Source organism: Lepidochelys olivacea (genome assembly GCF_965140295.1).
Source record: "Lepidochelys olivacea isolate rLepOli2 genome assembly, chromosome: 5".
NCBI classification, from domain to species: Eukaryota; Metazoa; Chordata; order Testudines; family Cheloniidae; genus Lepidochelys; species Lepidochelys olivacea.
In genome coordinates this window covers 101,525,575-101,547,039 of record NC_140415.1, presented here as the reverse complement: position 1 = coordinate 101,547,039, position 21,465 = coordinate 101,525,575, and the positions used below count along the sequence as shown (strand labels likewise).

The window sequence follows — 21,465 nt, the reverse complement described above, 5'->3', positions numbered from 1 at the left end:
CTCTCTTTTCTCTGGCTTAGGAGACTTGATCAGTTAGGTTAAAGCTTTACTGTAGCTAAACTGAACCTGTATTTTCTTGGAAAATGGGAATCCACCCAAATTAGATATTTATAAATGTGCCTGTTACCATGGGAGCTGAACTCAGAGTAAATTCATTGCGCTGAACATCATGCGTCATGGTGAAGTGGAGGAACTGAGGGATTTACCAAATTCACTCTAATAGACAGAGCTGCTCAGCAAGTTCAGATATTGTACACAATCTATACACAGATTTTTGCCAGGAAAAATCATTTACAATAGAAGCAATTTTTTAAAGTTAATACACAACTAGATTTAAAGTTGATGATGACCTCCTAACCTAATTACACAACAGTTAAAATTATCAGAGACAAATTCATAGCTCAAAACCTGTGCAAAGATGTAGTATGTAATTCTGACCAGGAATGTGATTGATCACATTCATAAAGACTTTACTCTATGCTCTCAGTGCTAAAGATAATGGCATTACAAGCTCAAACGAAATTTTTCCTAAATATTTTTGGGAAGAATGTGAAATATAAAGCCTAGTAAAAATGCTTTTATTAGAAGATAATCCACCACTCTACATGTGCCTAGATAGTTTCTAGGTTCTTCAGACTAAATGTCTGACATCATATATTAAAAGTGAGGGATAGAGTGGCAGATTAACAGTTTGTTAAAATTCTGGTTGACATTTTTAAGTGCCATTTTAATGCCTGTTGGATATTCTTATTATAGTACCATTAACTTTATGAAGTCATATGTATAATGTGTACATTATAAAGATAATAGTGTAAATAAAATATTATGTTGTATGGATATAGACAGGATATAGTATATTTTCTTTATCGCAGCGTAAATGTTGCCTACTGCTGTACTGTAGTAAATTAAAAGTTTTAATAAATGATTCCAATTAATGCATAAGAGGAAAAATATTAGATTTACGCAGCTGTCTTTACAAATCTACAAGAAGAAATTTATTTAAGATAGTAAATAAACTATAAAAGCTTCATTTAGCAGTGTGCTAGATAATCACTATTAAATAGACTTTTTATTACAGTAATTTTTCCTACTCAGTATCAAGGAGACTGATATTCACGTCTATTTGGACAAATTTCCTATCTTTCTAGTAGACTGTTTATTTTTACTATTTCACTGTGGGAAGAGTGCATTGTGCAGAAGTTATTGTTGGTTGGTGACCTCATAACAATCTCTAAGAAGCCAACTATTATGAATTCAGTAGTACGTAGCTGGCATTCACAGACATAAAATTGTTAGAAAAATATCTAGTTACATTTTTGTAGGTGACACTATGCTTTAAAGTTGTGAGCAGAGGTACAAAAGAATTTTTTAAAAAATTCCCTAAGTTAATTACGCAAATTCTAAAATAAACAGGACACCAAGAAAAAAAAAATATTTAAGCCTCTCCCGAGCACCACTAAAATCCAAGTAGTCAATATTACTTATGCCTTGTAAATGTGCTGCTGTAACTGGAGACTATTACAAACACTTACTGAAACACAGTTGTTCTTGTTACTAAATATTCCTTACTGACCCACTGGTAGTCAACGCTAACAGAGTGGGGAACAGTACCTAACAGTGGTCTAATTGGGAGACAAGAAGATGAATGGAGAATGTGGAAGCAAAACCACCAACCTTTGAGAAAGAGGCTGAAGATGCCTCATCATCAGCTAGAATATTCAACTTATAAAAGATGAATGTGACTTAGGAGAAAGTCAAACATGCCTTGCCATAGTTTTAAAAAGCTGCACTCTGCCATTAAAGAGGGACAGGGTAGCAAAAACTATGTTAATCTGAATAATCTTAAATTATAAAAATGGATAAATATTCCAAGTTAAATTCTGTCACATCACCCAATCACCGGATGTTTTATCTATCTATCTATCTATCATTTCTACCAAGCTCAGCACTATTCTTCTCCACCTTCTGAGAGTGACAGGAATGCACACACTCAACATACCTGGGGTAGCACTTCTGTCCATACACTGTTTCTGGATATCTAAGTTCCGCAGCTCTTCAGTGCTTGCATATTTCATGACAGAGTTGATGGACGAAAGGGTGTTTATGAGCTGAGAATTCAGAGACTCAATCTGTGAGTGAGGCTCTCCAAAAGCTTCTGCCAGTTCACTGTAGTTTTCAGCTAGCAGCATCTGTTGTTCCTGCAGCAGCTTCTGTACTCGCTCAATGTAGTGATCCAAGCCAGTCCTCATTTCAGGTGGAGGGAGAGGACTTTCCACTAAAATGCTCACAGGTTCATACACAGGCTCATCCCCAACACCAATGCTTCTGGTACTGGCTGACACAACAGATAATGGTGGGGGACCACACGCAATATTTCTCATTTTAAGACCAACTAGATAGTTCTCATGAACGTTTATCTGCCCTACTCCACAGTCCTTGGTCTTTATCACAGAGGTCTTTTCAAAGCTAGAGTCACAAGAAAGCAAAGTTCCCACTCCAATGGAACGAGTTTTGGCAGATGTGTTTACGTCCTTTACCCGACCATCTCCCACTGCTACAGTCCGCATTTCGACATTCACAGTGTTAGTCTGTTTATCGTAAGTGCTCAAAGTGGTGTTTGTGCTGGAATCCATCAGTGAAGCTGTTTCTGTATTGGTGAACTGGTTCACCACTGCCAATACAGTACTGGTCTGCTGGGTAGCTGTCTGAGGCACGGCCATAACTGCAGATTCTACTGTGCAAACAACCTCTGTGTTTGTGCTGCGGGACACACACTCCTTTAGCGGACAAACAGTCACATTCACTGAACAGTCTCCACAACCTATCGATCGTACTTCCTTGATTTCCGCTTTTGTCTTGCAGAGACTCAAATTATCCACAGACTCCTCTGTGTTGATGCCAGTTTCACAAACACTCATTTCTGTGCCCACATTCTTGTCACACATCTCAGTAGATCTCCCAATGCATTGGTCACGCATGTCTGCTCTCTCCTTCACAAGCCACCGATTCATTAGCAGTTCTGGACCCACAGCTGTACTCTGCAAATTAGGCCTGCAGGAGATTCCAATATCTCTCATTTGTAGATGGTTCCCCACACAGGAGTCAGCAACATCCACATGATCTCCTACCATTTGGTCTCTTGTTTGTACTACAGCTTCCACCATTCTGCTGAAAACCAGAGGTTGAGCCATCAATGCTTTATCCACTTTTTTCCTAAATCCAGCTGCCTGCAGCTCTTGTTTTAATTTGGTCATTTCCCTATCATGAGTAGTTTCTTTTAACTGAACCTCCAATCTGTAGATCTTCCCCTTTAGGGCTTCAATGGTCTGTTGCTGAAGCTCTATTTCTTTGTCAGCTTCTGTGGTGATGCCAAGCATCATCTCTGTCACCCCAACTCCAGAATCTCTAGTTTCTTTCTCTGTTCCCACTGCTACCTCCATGCATGGTCGGGAAGACCTGTTATATATAACTACATCATTCATATTTTCATCAGCACCCACAGCAACCGACCTGCTTTCTTTTGTTAGATTTTCTCTGTTCATCCGAAGATTAGATGGGATTTCATAGTTGCTGTCCTGAATTTTTCTCTCCAATGCTTGCATTTCAAAAGTCAACTGCCTAAACTCCTCTGTCCTCTGTGAGTTCTGCTCCACGTCTTCCTCACAGTCTATATATAATTCACCTCCTCTTCTGACCTGAGACAGATGCCCCCATTGCTCTGCATTTCCCGCACTATAAGATCGCTTTCTGAAGCCATAAGTGTCATTTTGATTGGGTATTCTTTGGCTTTTGCGTTCTGCCATCATCTGTCTTTTCTCTTCCTGTAATACTGAAATCTTGACCTGGAGCACAGGAATAGTTTTGACTTGTTCCTCAAGCTCCTTGAGGCGTTTGAGGGCAACTGCCATTTGTTCCCTGATATGCTGCAGATGCACGGGGCTCACATTGGTCACAGGGGTCGATATTCCTGAACTCAATGGGCTATGACGGATGGAGCTGCCCAAAGAGGAAGCAAGATAGACATTATAGTCTCCATTACCCTGGTAACCATTTTGAAGCTGTTGAGACATCTGATTGTGCCCACTAGATCCTACAAAGGAAGGAAGGGAGCTTGCTGAGCCCAGGCCTCCAAAGCTGGAAATCCTGGGCCTGCGGACATCCCCTGGAGTCACCTGCATTATAACCTTCTCCTGTTCCAGTCTTCTCCGGGTTTCCATGAGAGTTTTTGTTACATGAAGATTGTGCCTTGGAAGCTGTGGTGAAGGAGGGGGAAGCTGTCTGCTCTCAGGAATGGTTAAGAAGGTAGGAGAGGCTTCAAAGGAAATTGATGGCCTTGCAGTGACAGACGATGCTACTTGATTCCTTGCTGCAAAGGAGGACTGCTTATTCTCATCACTGTTTGATGAAGAGAGAGACTCTGTTGAGGTCCACCCACTGTATTGGCCACTGGCGTTCTTGGTACCTGTAAAAGTTGGTACTAGTTTCCTCTTCTTCTGGATATTTAATTTCTTAATCGTGTTTCCCTTTTGTATATCATCCACATACTTGAGAAAATCCAAGTCTAACTGGTAGCCGTAAGGAGTTTCCACAAAATAGGGATCTTTATGTTCTTTGTCATCGTCTCCACTCAGAACACCTTCCTCTTTTTCTGTAGGGAAAAAACCCAAAATCAATACATTTAAAATAAAATAAAACAAGCTACTTCTGGCTAAACTATACAGCGGAAAAGCAAAAGATAATGACACTCTACTCGTAGCACAGACTAAACATTACAAGTTGGAAGACATATTACTTGTCTATCTTCATTCACCTTGAAAAACGTCTCTCCCTCTCTCTCATGCACACACAGATTTAATGCTGAAATCGTAAGTAAACACATGTAAATATGCTGCTTTAATTTATGAAGGCCCCGCAAAGGTCTTTATCGATAGCGGGAAATGATACTTCGAGGAACTCCGGTACCGCTACCACATCACAACAAACGTTCACACAGGTTAGTGCTAGGTCCGGCATGAAAGGATCAGGTGATTCTTTGTGCTGCAGTGAACCATCTGGAGACAGTGCTTCCTTCAGGGAGTATTAAAAGGGTTACGCAGAAATCGTTTCCTCCCTAATTTGCCAATGCAGTTAGACTTCAGGCAACGGTTTTTAAAAAGGTTAAAATAATTTCAGATCAGTTTTAAGTCGGAGCAGCAATTCGAGCTCTCTCTTGCTTGGGAGCACATTGATGTGTGTCTGTGAATCTGTCTCTTTTATATTTCAATCCTGCACGAAGCCCACACACTAAAAATATGCAGCGAGACCTGTTTCCAATGCAGTCTAAAATTCCACAGCCAAAAGAGGAATCGCCAGCTCAGATGTCAGGACAGCACAGCTTCCTGCAAACACTGGACTCACATGCCACCAAAGCATTCTAAATAAAACTTTGCCACATCTGTTGTGCTTCTGCAGACAGAAAGTTTATACATGAGGTCGCTGCAGAGCCTCCTCCTCCTTCCCCACAAAAACTATTCATAACTCACGAGAGGAATCAGGTACTTTTGAACTGCAGGGCAAACAATAAACGTTAGTTTTCCAGTTACCTGAATTAGCGACATGTCTCTGCTCTCAGACCATACATTTTCCATCCAACTAAAACAAGGCCTCTGATTTTTCTCCTTGCCGTCCTAGCTTCAACAAGCTCTCTGTTCACTAAAGCCCTGCCTCTCAACTTTCTCATTCTTCACCCCTTAAGGAAAAAAGTCCACATTAGTGTAAACTTAGCCAAGCAGAGCACATTTTCATAGGCTGAGCTTTCACCAATGAGTTCTGTTCTACAGCAGAACTGAAAACTACTGCCTTTTTAGCACCCATAAGGAACCTCAGCAGTCACCATGCTCTATCGTCTTAATAATAAGAGAACTGTTAGTCTTTTAAAGGTGCAGTAATCTCCACCCATTTTCTCCTCTGTTCCCTCCCCACCCATGAATCTTTGTTAATTTGTGTATACATTTCATTTTACTGTATATACTTACTGCATTTTAGTTCCTCCTTAAAAACAATTATTCACAGTCTCTGTGCATATAAAGTTGATCTGGCACTTGGGTCTACAAGCTACGATTGTATGTTTGCTAAACTGGCTACCCCTCCAATATTCCCCCAACAAAGAAACACAGGCTACTGCAGGCAGCCACAGTACCTGAAAACAACTTCTAGCTCATTTTTTGAATATGACTACATTTTAAATTGGTGTCCCTTTTAAAGGTACATACACAACTTAAAAAAACCCAAATCACCCTGAATCTACTATTGTTAGAAGTGACACCTAAGAATGCTCTAACAAAGATTAGAATAAAGAAATCTCTAGGTTTTTCAATTTACTTGGTGAATTTGACCAAAGCATACTTTTGGTACTTTGGAAAACTTTCCATAGTTCTGACTGGTCTTTCTCTGCCCTGTGCTGATTGGTTATTTGCACCAACCCTCCCTCTCCCTCACAGTCTCTTCATCTCAGAGAGTCACTCCTCTTACCCTACTCTTCCCCTCCCTGTCCTCCTCAGTCACTCTCCCTTCCTCACTAACCCAACCAACCAAAAAATAAATAAATAAAAATTGTGGAACTAACATGACTTTTGACGCCATCACATTGTTCACTTGACCTGCTTGACACTCCTTCCCGCACCTTGGATCTGTCTTGTCTATTTAAATTGTAAGCTCTTCAACACAGGGGCCATCTTTTTGTTTTGCATACGTACAGAGCCTAGCATAATAGGGTCCCGTTCCATGACTAGGGCTCCTAGGTGCAACAGTAATACAAATAAATACTAGTCAGTTTCACCGTTTTGTTGAGGACAATAATACTATCTGCCTCTTAATAGCACTTTTAATCAGCAGATTCCAAAGCACTTCACAATCTTAAATGCATTTATCCTCAGAACTCCCCTGTGAGGTCAGGAAGTGTTATTATCCCCACTTACAGATGGGGAACTGAGGCTCAGAGACTTGCCCAAGGTCACAATAGGAAGTCTGTGGAGGAACAAGAAATTGAACCTGGATCTCCCAATTCCTAGGGTACTGTCCTAACTACTGGACCATCCTTCATCTCAGTCAATTGTGCTTCCTGACTTCTGCAGCAACTTGAGGGCACCACACTTTCCTCTACGGTCGGGGAGAACTCATACTTTAACAATGGTCCTGCAAAAGGGTGATTTGCAGTCGTAGCAGCAAAACTGAGCTTGTAGTTGGTGGGTGTGTGCACTAAAAAGGAAGGAGAGGCGCCAATCCTGCAATTGATAGCGTGGGGTTGGACTGCCAGATAAAACACTTCAGTTTCAGAATGGGGTCTTGGTGTTTTTACTCATGGACTTACCCAAAATAAATTTCTAAATATCAGCAGCAAAAATATCCATGTATGTATATATATTACACACACAAAAACTATAAAGAATATTATTAAGGTTGCAAATTCAAGCACTCAAAAGATAGGAAGTGGCAGAATTAAGGTTGCATGTGCAGCCTTAATTCAGCTCCCTTGGGTGTATGCATGATGATGCTGTTAGGCTACTGCTGGGTTAAACCTCATTGAATCTAGAGGGTATAACTGCTGCCCTTCATTTAAGATAGCTGTAAGAAGTCATTAAGCTCTTTTAGAGAAGCAGGTAGCTGAAACAATAGGGATCTCTAACCAAACACAGGAACAGGTGAGGCTGATCAGGAATTTCAACTATGTGGGTGGAGAGGAGTCATTGGGTATTGTTTTAATAGAAAGTGTGACTGTGCAAAAGGGAGAAGGTAAAGCAGTGATGAACACCAGAGAACTAAGAAACAGCAGAAAAGCTAAGGATAGAGTGGGGACAAGCACTGGGAACATGGCCCTGAGAAAAGCTATGAGGGAGATTTTGGGCTAAGTGCTGACTGGAAAGGGGGCTTGGAAATGGGAGCTAACATACTCTCGTGTTGTTTTATTCCTACTGTGTTCAGGGAAACAGGACTTTCTGTACATTCTTTGTACATAAACAGGATTGCATCAAAGAAATACCTGACTCCATCATCAATTTCTCCTCCTGACTGAACAACTTACAAGATCCCAAAATTTTCACTAGTAGCTTGGTCACAAGGGGTAACAATTCAGTCTTTAGTTACATAAGCATGTACTATTTTTCCACATGAGATGATCAGGGTAGTGTACTGAAGGAGGCTGTTCTCTACAGGATCTCTGCCTCATTTGTTGCAGAACGTGGATGCTGTGTAGTGAAGGAGGCTGGGAAATGTGCTTGAGTGGGCACACACTTCTGCCTCCCCTCTCACCCCACTTGATCCCTTCTGCCCCATTCCTGTCCTCTCTCTTTCCTGTTCCTGTCTTCTCCTCCCAGTCCCATTCTCCTCAACCAAATAAATTCTCATTGCCAAGGAAGTTCTAGTCTCCCTTTCCAGACTCCCAGGTGCAGTCATAGTCTTCTCCTTCACCCCTCATGCTCAAGTCCCATTCCTTGCCTATCCTCCCCATTCCTGATTCCCCCCCTACCAGCTCCTCTCCCTGATCTGATTCTGACCCCTTCACTGGCCTACAGTTGCTTCCTCACCCATGATCTCCATCTCCCCCATGGGTTCCTAAGTCCTAATTTCTCTCCCCCAGGCTCCTCATCCAATCTCAGTCTCCCAACCCCTGTGGCTCCTTGTCCCAGTCTCTCTGGCCAGTGCCAGTTCTCCCCAAACTCCCTCCCTGCCTGTCAGATCTGTTCCCCTCCCTCTTCCCCCACTCCTTTCTTTCAGCCAACTGGTTGCAGGCCAGGGATACTTTACCTTACAGGCATAATATCCTGATCAACATGTCCCAGTCTTCTTTGCCCGCCTGGCTCTCATTCCTGATCTCCTTGCCCAGCCAGTCCCAGTCTCCTCTCCACATCCCAACTACAGTTTCAGTTTTCCTCTCAGCCTTCAGCCCCAGTTGCCTCCCACCCCACTCCAGCTCCTTGTCCCAACCTACTTCCCCCATCTCATCCTCAGATCCGGCTTTTGTCCCCCCGTGCAGTTGATGCAGGAGACTTCCGCCTCCACAATGCTCGGACCCAGCAGAAGGGTCGATAAGCGTGCAGGAGAGACACCCTTCTTGTCTCCTCTTCTATGCACGGTCCTGGCACAGAGATCTGCAGTCACAGGGAAAATCCTGTTCAGCCTCCTGCAGCCCCGAGGCATGCTCAGTGTGGATTGAATATTTGCCATTTTTAGTTGCATAGCTCTGGGAAGTCTCTACTCAGCATGTGTAAATTATGATTTTCAAAAGGGCTTATAACATGGTCAAATAGCAGCATTTTTTCATGAGGAAGGCAAAAGGCAAGTCCCTGAAATGTGGCAGGGATGGAATTTGTTAAAGGCAGAGGACACTAGAGCTTTGCAGAGAAAAGGCTGCCAGAATTTCACATGGGCAAAACAATGATTTTTTTTCTGGCCTTGTTCTCAAAAACTGTTGAAGACTTTTGGCTGAATATTTCCAAAAATATTCAACCTGAGACAGACTCCCAGTATGGACAATTTCAGCCCAAACAGTTAAAGTTTGGCAATGTTATAAGCAACTGAAAACAGAGATGTAAAGATAAGTATCAGGCAACCCTAACAGTAGACATTGCTACCAGCCACACTGCCCCCCTCCAATAACAGACCGTTATTCATGACATATTATTTAAAGGATTATCTCAGAAAATTAGCTTTTGTATTTTTAAATTTTTATTTTTAAAAAAAACAAGATGGCAGTGTCAGTTTAAGTGCCAGATGTTCTTACGGACTTTCTTCTCTGTAAAACCAGTTTATAGAAAGCAGAAGCATTTGGTTTGCTACAAAGACTCAGAACTTTGGCATAAACTGTAGAAAAGATTGTATTATTTTCAAAATTAACCACTTATATTTTTCTGTCAAATTCAAAACCATAAAGGTGGAAGGTTAAAAAAAGTAGTAAGAATTTCATTAAACATTTAACCCTTCATATCATGCATTGTGCTTTTGTGGCAGGAAAGTCCCAAGACTCCAGAATTAACCTAACAGTGGAAAATTACTCAAAACCTCTGAAGACAGCTCATTTAAGTTTAAATCATAAGAGCTAAACTGTCAAATATTTCTCCCTGAAACAATTCAGGTGGAAATTACCGAAATTAAGCCTCTCCAAAATCATATCAATTCCTTGCATCTTTGCAATTAAGGCTGTGGCTAATTTGGTGGTCTCTAGCTAAACTGGGTATCTTAGTAATGTTGACATTTTGCACCTGACAGCCTATAATAAGAATTACTTACTTGTATTTTTTTTTAAGAGTTGTGTGCAGTTAATCACACACAATTTTTCATTAAAATAACACTAGGTACACTTTACTAGCACAATTACACCACTGTAGGGGGATCATTGCAGCAATGGTTCTTGATGCTACAGATAAACAACAAGAAGTTATGCAATCTGGAGGAAAGAAAAATCTATGATGCACCATGTCAGAGCTGTGCCAAGCCTTTACGCATTTTACAGGCACATCCATTTCAGACTTTGCTATGAAGTTTCAAAGTACAAAAACAAAGTGAAGTGGGCTGCTATTTTAGGGAAATGGAAAATGATTCTGCCAGTTTCAAAAATCTACTAAAAAGGAAAAGAAATAAAACCCTGTGAGAACGTTATTCTTTTCTTTCCTAGCCCTGATATACCGGACGCACCATGGATGCACTCGCTCCATTAGCATTTGGTGGGTAGTATTGTGCTGCACAAAGCAGCACTGATTAACTTTTGAGGAAGCTGAATCGATCTGCCATTCAGCCAAGAGGAAAGGTCTGCATATCTTGGGACTCTGAGTGAGCAAGAAATCCCACTGCCACTAAAAAGAGTGGCAACAGAGAACACTAAAGAGATTCCTGTTGAGCCTCTTATTTGGTCCTTGGCTAGCTGAATATGGGCACTGCAACAAATAAAAGACATTCGCAGATCTCTGCAATACTTCAGACAACTATAAATTACACCACTGCGCCACAATGAACTTCTTTTCTTTGCGTGTTGATTTGCAAAGGTTAACTTTAACACAGTCGCACAGACACACACACACAGAGACTTAAGTCATCAGCTTGGGAATTTAATATGCATTGCTATTTCATCTGCTGAACACTCAACCATTAGAAGCTGGACTTTACATTGTATGTGCTCATTTTGGACAAGTGGTTGTGAAGCAAGGTATTCTGGAATTTTTTTTAATTTGTAGAGGCCTCGTTGTGTTACTGTCACCATTAATTCAGTTATCTAGAAGCGTGCACAAATTGCACTTCCGTCTCCCTGCTGAATAATAATCACAAACTGGACATAGGCATCATTTAACAAACACACTGTTCTGTTCTCTCTTCCTGAAACTGCTGTGACCAGCTCTGTCTAAACACTGTAGTCTTGCCAATTTCCATTAAATTATATCCTATCCGATGCACTGCACAAGAACTTCAGTATATTAAAGCACTGAGTCAGAGCTAGCATAGCCCACAGAAATTGCTTCTTCTCCCTGAATGGGAGATTCAAAGACTACAATGTTTAATTGATGGGTTCAAATTAGTTAAAAGCCTTGGTATCATGTAAGCGTAAGCAATAGGAGACAAAGGGAGAATTTGGACAGATGTAGTTTCAGTTCAACATGCTAATTAAGACAAAAAATCACTACTGTATAGTGTCCTGGGAGGGTCAAGAAGTAGTGAACAGAAGAGAAGAAAGGCAGCCTGAAAACATTTTAAAAGCTTATTCTAAATCTAAGATGCCTTTAAGAATATACAGCTTGCATCTAAAAGGTTCTCTCTCCATATGTTTAGGGTATGTGCGCTCAAGCATTTTACCTTTAGTCTGATAACTATTTTAAAAAAACCTTTCCACTGAAATAATGTTATGAATAATACATTCTCCAAGAATTATCACATAAAAAAAGATATAAGGAATGTTGCAAAGAAGCAGAACATTGGTATAACTGTGAAACCACATAATATTCTTATGTGCCAGACTCAGATTTAAAAGGTAACACAGAAAAGGGAGGAAAAAAAAGGGGGGTCTCTTTTTCGGTTCTTTATTGTGTTTGCAAGGAACTTAATGGGTTTTCTGATTCCCCACACCCCCGCCCGTTTGTTCTTCTATCTGAGGAATATCAAGTGAATAAGGAGAGGAAAAAAGCCTGTCAGGCCTTCCTTATGCCTTAAAGCAGCACCAAATCTCTTTTTTCCTTTCCAGATTTTTTTAAAAAGCATGGCAATAAGTTTTACAATATTACCTTCCTCTCATCACCTACTCTAGCTAAGCAGGGAAAATGCAGGGAAGGAACCACTGCCCTGGAGAGAGACAAGATTTCTCTTGTTTCCAGCCTTGCTACAACTGCTGCCAACTGGAAATGAAGAGGAGCTGATTTAGCTACAGCTGCTTCCCATAGAGAGTAAAGCTATGGACTTCCAGAACCTACTCTCCATCCCACCCTGAACTACCACAACTGCAGAAGACGATGAGAGACTCCATTACCACTCCGAAATGAAAAGGAAGGGTTTGCCCTGGCTCTCCTGTTATAGAGAAATTCCATTTACAGTAAAGGTTCCTGGAGGACCTGCCGCCGAATTGCCACCATGGGACACGGACTGCCCCCTCCCCCCCCCATTCGGAATGCCGCCCCAAACACCTGCTTCGAAAGCTGGTGCCTGGAGCCGGCCCTGTGTGTGTGTGTGTGTATATATATAAAATATTCTTAAACTAAAACAAAATTTGTCTTAATCTAAACCATATATGTATTTTACATTTTGGAAAAACACTAAGAGCTTTTTGGATAGCAACTTCTTTTTGATGTTAATAAAGTGAAATAAAGATCCAACACCCAGACACCATGGTGAAGACTACAATACAAATGTTTGTAGTGAATAGCATTTTATTCCATTTTGGATGTTGCAGAACACCCACACACTTGCATGCTGTAGATGACTGTTCTATATTTTCTCCAATATCGCTATATCTGCTGTCTTTTATAAAAGTTTCCAGAGAAAACACTGCCCTCATGATGGAAGAGGATGGTGAAGATTTGTATATTATGTTAATTTGTTCTATGTTGGCAAAAAAGGGTAAACTCATGCAATATGTAGTCTTACATATTGTTTAGATATCCGCAGTACCTAATCCCATAGTGGTGAGTTAAGGACCCAGCCTTAGGGCTTGTCTACACTTAAAAAGCTGAAGTGGCTGTGCTGTGCTGTAGTGCTTCAGTGGAGATCCTACCTACATGGACATGAGGGCTTCTCCCATCAGCTTAGGTAATCCACCCCCGCAAAAGGCAATAGCTATGTCGATGAAAGAAGCCCTTCTGTTGACATACCATTGTCTACACTAGGAGTTAGACTGTTTACTAGTGAAGACCAAGCCTTCCAATCAACGAGCATAAGGAAAGTGAGCTAAACAAAAGACTGTTCGTAATCACTATGTTGTGTTTGCATGTGAAGGGTCTTAGACCTGAGCATTCCATTACATTTACTGTAAACATCACAATACTTTGGCAAATGGGGTATAGTTAAGATGGATCATATGCCTTAACTCTTTACTCTTTCTATCTTAAGTGGGCCCATTAAGAAAACAAAGAATATAGGACATGATCCACAATCTGCTAAAGTCAAGAGGTGGGTCTTTCCACTGACTACACTGGGCTTTGGATTAGGCCCACAGTGAACAGGCTTTCTTCAACTGAATTAATTTTTCTCCCCAAAAAAATCACCACGTCATAGGAACAGTGTCAGTGGTCGCACTTTGGTCTGGTTCTAAGTGATCAAATAAATTCATTTGTTTATACATGTCCCATGACTATTTACTGCTCAATTTTTAGTTCCTAAAATAGTGGAACCATTTCTTTAGCTCACAGGACAGAAGCTTTGGCTTTTCATAGAATCACAGAATTGGAAGGGATCTCGAGAGGTCATCTCGTCCACTCCTCTGTAGCTCTATGCCCTGTTCTGACTACTTGTGCCTGACCTCGGTACAAGTAGTAATAGTTTTATTTTTTGAGAGCATGTTCAAGTGCCACCTTAGGACCCAATCCTGCACACATGTATGCATGTGCAGAACTTCATGCATGTGAGGAGCCCTACTGAAATCAGCCTGACTACGCATGTGCTTAAGTTATATATGGGCATAAATAAGTGTTTGTAGGATTGGGACCTTAGTAACATCGTTCAATTACAAAAAAAGTTTACTTTCAGAGTAATGGTCCAACACAGTTTGATGACTTTCACGACACTATGTGAGACACCTTTTCCATATCTATATTTACATTATCTTCACCACGAATGTCAACATATTTCTGGAGCTAACTGTGGCTATTTTAATTAACACAACCCATTGTGCGTGACTTCCACAATTTACATTTCAGTTAGGTGTGCATGGATTAGATTTTTATTAGTAAGTATTGGCAAATGTAGATCTCACCCTACACACAAAAACTGATTAAAAAACATTTTGATCAATCATCAAAATGTACAGCTAAGCAGCGTTTTTCTAACTTTGCCTAAGAACTTTTATTAGAGTTTGATTTAAGAATATTTACTTTACATATTTTGACATGCGAGGTTGACAATTGGTGTTTTAACTGTTATAAAACTAACTTTTTGCATATCAACATCTGCTATCATTAAAAAACTGTCTGCCCACCCCACAATTCCCCAAAGCTGTGAAAATTTAAATCAATAAAAATTATCAATATCTGTAAAATAAAAAAAAAATTGAATTCTGCCAAGTCTAATTTTAGTACTTGTAAAAAATGTGCCTAATAACTATGTCTACAAGGTACATGCTATAAGTTGCTATTTAACAAAAAGACGCAAATGCAACAGACACACATAATTGGGCAGAATTAAATTTGCTGTGGAAGCCTTATCTTGGAATTTTCCAACTTTACATTCATGCTGAAGTAACTAAGGGCAATTAACAGTGGTTGAGGGGGGGCTAGGGCGGGGAGGGCGGGGGAAGAGATCGCTCAAAGGGGAAGAGGAAAGAAAGATGAAGTATAAATAGTGCATTTTAAAAGTATTTTGCCAAAAATAGTTACATGCATTTATTTGAATGTTTGATCCTTATACGTTAGAGCTGAACTTCCTTTTTCTTTAAAAAATAGAAAACCTCCGAGCTGAGAAGTTGCAGCCCAAAAGGTGGCAATTTTGTAAAGTTATATGCCACTGCAACTCTAAGGTTAGCTCTGGCTGAGGAGACATTTTGATTTTAAAATCAAGAACAGCTAATGAGTAAGAGCATTCTGGTAAGAATAAATAAAGGGTGATGAGGCTAGTCTGGAAAATGAGTGCAGGATATAAGAAGTCACCCGTGCTAATTAACACTAAATAAAGGATTATGCTTATTTATACGGAATCGTTGCACGCACACACAAAACATTGAACTAGGATTGTCTGCATTCAAATGCAAAATGGTTCTTATCACACTCAAATCAACCTACCTTCTCTGTTAATAATCCCCTCATCTGAGGCCTAAAAATTGTAGGCTGAAGCCTACTCTCTGGTTGTACTAGTTTTCCTGATACAGTGCTAGTTTTGGTGATACTATAGCACAGACACTTTGTAAGTATAACAAATCACCTCTTCTGGCCACTGGAAAGATGACTTCAACTACAAGGCCTAAGTTGACGTACTTAGATCTACTTACCACGGGGTCCACACTATGTGATGTCGATGCAAGATACTCTCCCGTCAACTCCCCTTGCACTTCTCGTTCAGGTGGAGTACAGGAGTTGACGGGAGAGCGATCTGCGGTCAATTTAGTGGGTCTCTTCACTAGACCCAGTAAATCAACCATCGATGCATCGATCGCTGCACGTCGAACCCCTGGTAAGTGTAGACAAGCCCTAAGGTTGCTTTGTTCTGGTCCCTTTCCCATCTCTGTCTCAGGGCTTGTCTACACTTACTGGAGGATCGACACATGGCAATCGATGCATCGGCAGTTGATTTAGCAGGTCTAGTGAAAACCCACTAAATCGACTGCAGATCACTCTCCCATCAAGTCCTGTACTCCACCTGAACGAGAAGGGGAGTCAATGGGAGAGCGTCTCCTGTCAACATAGCGTAGTGTGGACCCCGCGGTAAGTAGATCTAAGTACGTCAACTTCAGCTACATTATTCACATACCCATAGTTACACAACTTCAGCTATGTCTACATTACCCACTGATCCGGCAGGTCGATCCAGTGGGGGGTCGATTTATCGCATCTAGTCTAGATGTGATAATCAACCCCCGAGCACTCTCCCGTTGACTCCTGTACTTCACCACCACCAGAGGTGCAGGCAGCCTCGACGGGGGACCAGCAGCAGTCGACTCACCATAGTGAAGACACCGCGGCGAGTAGATCTAAGTACGTTGACTTCAGCTACGTTATTCGCATAGCTGAAGTTGCGTAACTTAGATCGATCCCCCCAGTGTAGACCAGGGCTTAGATTGATCTTCCCCCCTGTAGTGTAGACAAGGCCTCAGAGACATCAAGGGAAGTGGAGTAGCAGTAGGCAGGAAACACATAGCATGGGTGGGAAGGAGTACAGATGCTATATCCCAAACTGTTTCCAGGGCAGGAAATATTGCTGGAGGCCTCTATTAAAGCTGCCATCGTGTATTCTCTCTCATTAGTTGTCACGAATGCCTCAGCACAATGGCTCATCCCCACTAGTCCTCACTGCTCACAGAGACATCAGCTGGCATCTTCCCCCACCCAAATTCCAGAGCTCCCTGGAAAAAGGGCAATCAGAAGAAAGTGGGAAGCTCTCATAGACTGGAGGGAGCGCCACAGAAGGCAAGTTTTGGCTCATCACAGTCTCACTGCCTTCAGAAAAGCTGCTCAAACAAATTGACTTTCTCTCTCTCTCTCTCTCTCAAATGTTGTGCTGCTGCATAAGAACTACCTGGTGAATCTGCAGGCTCCTTTTGCCTTTAGCGGTCTCCATATCCAAGCACTGACATCCCAACCCAGCCTACTTTGCTTCCAAAACCAGATGCAAACAAGGCAAGTTCAGGCACCCTGCTATTTTCAAGCATACTCTAAAATTGCAACTTTCTGCATCTCTCATGATTTATCTACTTGAGGATGCATCTCCATCATCTGATAATATTTATTTTATTCCACTCACTTTATGACATGCCTACCCACTTGTTCTAGGCACATGTGTCATAAAAACTAACGTATAAAATGTATAAGATCAATCAATGAAAAAATAAAGTCCACCTTATCTATATTAACCTGTCATGACGATCAACCCCCGCCTCCGCCCCCCACTCCAATTACACACCTCTCAAAAGCCTGAATGGAAAAAGGCCTTAAAGTTTGCCTTGTCAACTGACTCTGGCGCTGCTGAAGTAGAGGAAAAGCCAGTGCTGGACTGGCAGGTAGCTTCATGAGAATGCCCCTTCCTTTAAGTCACAGGGGACTGGACTAGTTTAAGCGCCGCAGCTGATTTCAGCAACCACAACACCTCCAGGCTGTGAGCTTTGTATACCAATGGCAGGCATGGGGCAACAATATCTTAGCACTTTTCCCAGTTGCTCCTCTAAGTCTTGTCTAAACTGAGTCAAGTAACCAGCCTGAAAGCCACAGATTGCCACTTAGCACTAGGCAAATCACTCATCCACACAGACTAGTCTGAGGGAGATGGAGATATCAAGCTGGGTGACAAGCAGCACAGAGAACAGGGGTTCTCAGCCTTTTCCTTTCAGAGTCCCCCCCCCCCCACCTACTATAAAAACTCCGTGGCCCTGCGGCTGGGGGGTTTAGCGGGGGGAGAGCGGGGAGGGGTGGCAGCACCAGGCTTCAGCTGTGGGGGCTTCTGGTTTTCGGCTGTGTGTGGTGGGGGTTACTGCTCCGTGGGGCTGAGGGGGGGTTTCAAGGTCTTGGGGCTTTAGCCACACTGGGAGGTGGGGGTGGCTTCTACCCTGCAGGGCAGTTTCTGCTGGGGCTTCTGCCCCATGGAGTGCTGAGGCTTAGGGCTCCGGGCTTTAACCCCCCCAAGGCAGGGGCAGGGGGGTCCACCCCAGAGGGTACCAGGACTCAGGACTCCAAGCTTCAGCCGCTGGGGCTCTGAGCGGCCCTGCTTGACGGACCCCCTGAAAAGGCCTGGGGACCTCCAAAGGGCCACAGACCCCTGGTTGAGAACTGCTGACAGAGGATGAAGCTGCCCATGTTTCCTTCCTAGTTACCCTATTGGGTGCATTTTTACTAGGAATTCTTAATTCACGTTAGTTAACTCTGAAACTAACATGAGATAAAATCCTAGTGAAGATTAGGCAGACTGACTTTAACACAAGTTAAAAGACAATCTGCCTGGTCGCCACTAGGATTTCACCTCATGTTTGTTACTGTGAGTTACCTGACTTGAGTTGAGAATACAACTTTTTCTTAGCAAACACAAGCTCATACGCACATTGAACAGGATGGCAACAGAAGGGAACCCTGTGAAACTCTGCCTAAGAAAGCTCTTGATGCAGAGGAGAGTAGCTAACCAATAACCCCTTGAATCTGTCAAAACGAAAGGAACACAGTCACTCATCCACTCCTGCTGGGGTCCAAAGGCAGGTCACCACTTCCTTCTGGTCATCTGTATAAGCACACACACCTCCCATCTATCATCAACAGATTACCAACCAACTGCATTCATGCAGTCTTTCAACCCAACCCAGACCTAAAGCCGAATCAGCTAAAATCATGGACAAACAGTACTTCAGATTCTGCTGGAAAGGTCTTGCCACAGCCTTCTCAATAACATTCCATAACAAAAAGAGAGAGTAATGAGACTGGGCACAATATCGGTCAAAAGGGTCTAATTAGTGCTTCCTTAAAGAGAGAACGTGTTGACAACCAACTTCAATGGCTCCAGAATCTTCTTGCTAGCTTTTGCCAGTCAGAACGGACACAGATGAAATGCAGGTCTTAACTAGAGAGCTTCTCCCATCCCATATCTATATCCCAAACCTAACACTCAAACCAACACTTCAATCAATTACATCAGCTGAAACTCAAGCAAAGGCAGCTGCATTTGTCTCCTACCCAGACACAGCTGTGTACTCAGAGAAACAGATTGAGTTTATAATGTCATTACCTTTCTAAGTTTATTAATCTCTGAAGAGGTGAGCAGTTGGGAACAGTTAAACAGGGTTACTATTATAGGGAAAGGGTCACCATAAGGAAAGTGTCCAATCTCTTTAGGATATATAAGCTTACTGTATGAAACTATTGCTGAGACCCCCATTTCCAGGTCACCCCTCTCTGAAGCTGTAAGGTCAACTGGAAAAAACCTGTCTTATCCGATAATGATTCCACAAATATTTTCACATGTAAGTACTGGGACAGCTACTTTTGGTAAGTGCTCATGCCAGTAAGAAAAGTGATATACTCTACATGCACTCAGTATGCAATTTCAAAAACAGTTTAGCTTTGTTTTTCCATTTGAAAATCCAGCACAGATTCCTCACTTGGGATTAGATACGTGCTGCATTTGATACTTTAAAACAAAAGCCATTTGTATTATCTGAAAACAAAATATCTGAACCATTGTTTGAACAAGACAAAAAAAACCAACCAAACAAAACAAAAAACCCCACAAAACAAAAAACACCTTTTCTCCATACTTGGATAGGTCAAACTGCTGACCTGACTTTTTTCAATCTTTATTTTTTTTATAAAGTTAAGCATCAGCCAGAGTAAGTATATAAAATATCTGCCTAAAAGGTAGTTTTATGAGCAAATTATGAATAGCTGAAAACAGTGGTTTAGAAGTAGATCACTAGCAGCACAATCAAGCCACCCAAAGGAGATTTTGCTACTTCTGCTGTCGAGACCTTGATATAAGTATGTCTGGTGCTTCACGCACCTGAAGATAAAAAGTACCCTGATATATAAGCACATCTCTGAACAGAAAATATGCATCCTTTCAAGAAACTAACTACTCAGTGTGTAACAAACACAGGACAGCAAAAACAACAAGAACCCTGTCCAGAGTTGACGCAAACCATAAACACAAACTTTCTTCAGTGTGCAGCCTAACACAATGCCACCCTGTCCAAGAGAACAGTCGAAACTTTATGTTAAAACAAACAGACCAAACCACAGCAAGAATGTATGCAACTAATGTGCATGTACCAGGACTTGGTGGTTGGCTTTCAATTAAACCAGTTGCCGGGGGGATTTTATTTTTTTTAATTCTTTTTTTTTTTTTTTTACCAATGGCAAACAAAGCTAACATCCATTTTCCCCTCTAACTTCTCCTCTATTTGACAGCCTTACTTACCATTCCGCGAAGAGGTAATTGTTGAATGTTTCAGTATTTCGTTTTCAGGAAATTAAGTCTGAAGCACACTTTTCCTCAGCCTTAAAGGGAATGCGTACTCCTGACACATCAGCAGGCAAGGAGCCCAGGGTTTGCTACAGAGAATTTATTTATACTCTTTTGGAATTTCCTGACAAAATTCTAGTCTGCCTGCCAGCCATAGAAGCTTAGTTCCAATGTTTTTCTTTGCATTATAGACTGTGATAATTGACACTGAGGACTACTCCTCACAATGATTTAAATTTATAAAAACAAACAAACAATGACAAACGTACTGTACTAAAACATAAGCAAAAAAGGACTAAATATTTCTGATGATGTCAAACTAGGAAAGAATGAAAAGCTGTGATGATTTCTCTTACTCATTCCCCTCTCCTCCCTGCTGTCTGTTGGTTTCTCTCTCTCTCTCTCTATCTCTCTGTGTCACACACACACAGACACACACAGAGATAATTTGGGCAAATAATTATCTCTATTGTAGCTGCCATCATCCTAGTGCACTCTGCTTTTATTTACTCTGGTCTAATACAACTTATAATTTGAAGGATAAAAATAAAACCTTTCTATATAAATTAGACACAAGCATTTTTCTTCTTCAATGAAATGGTCAAACTACAGTTGGTGCCTTTCTCATTGAGACAAGTTGTTTTAAAATTATACATAAGCTTATTTGGTTTCATAGCGATATGATATCCCTCCAAACTCAAGTCAATGTAACTGGGAATCCGCCTAGACATTTTAATTCACAGCATCTTAGGGCTAGCCTACTCTGACAACATTAAAGCGCTGCCGTGGCAGAGAGCTCTCCCAGTGCTCTAAAAAAACCCACTTCCACGAGGGGCGTAGCTCTCCGCGGTGGGAGTGCGGCTCCCAGCGCTGGTGCACTGTCTACACTGGCGCTTTACAGGGCTGAAACTTGCTGCGCTTAGGGGGGTGTTTTTTCACACCCGAGCGAGAAAGTTGCAGTGCTGTAAAGCGCCAGTGTAGACAAGCCCTTAAAGAGATTCCTGCATCTTTCAGCTAAGCCTCTTTTCAGCTCTGCCTAAAATGCAGACTGTAAACATCAACCGAACAAGATTACGCTACAACAAACCCCGGTTGACTAAACAAAGATTCCCAAGTTAGGCTCCTCCCTCCCCCAATTGTTAAGGAAGGAAA

At 41.7% G+C, this 21,465-nt stretch overlaps 1 protein-coding gene across 6 annotated transcripts in view; it reads right to left on the bottom strand.

The window, feature by feature from the left end:
* The window catches only part of KANK1 (KN motif and ankyrin repeat domains 1), a 170,650-nt gene that overhangs the window by 21,895 nt on the left and 127,290 nt on the right, over positions 1-21,465 (bottom strand). For all 6 annotated transcript variants that reach the window (XM_084629554.1, XM_084629551.1, XM_084629550.1 and 3 more), the window contains one exon: positions 2,000-4,648. In XM_084629554.1, the coding sequence (XP_084485680.1) occupies positions 2,000-4,648 (2,649 nt within the window). The remainder of the gene's footprint in view (positions 1-1,999; positions 4,649-21,465) is intronic.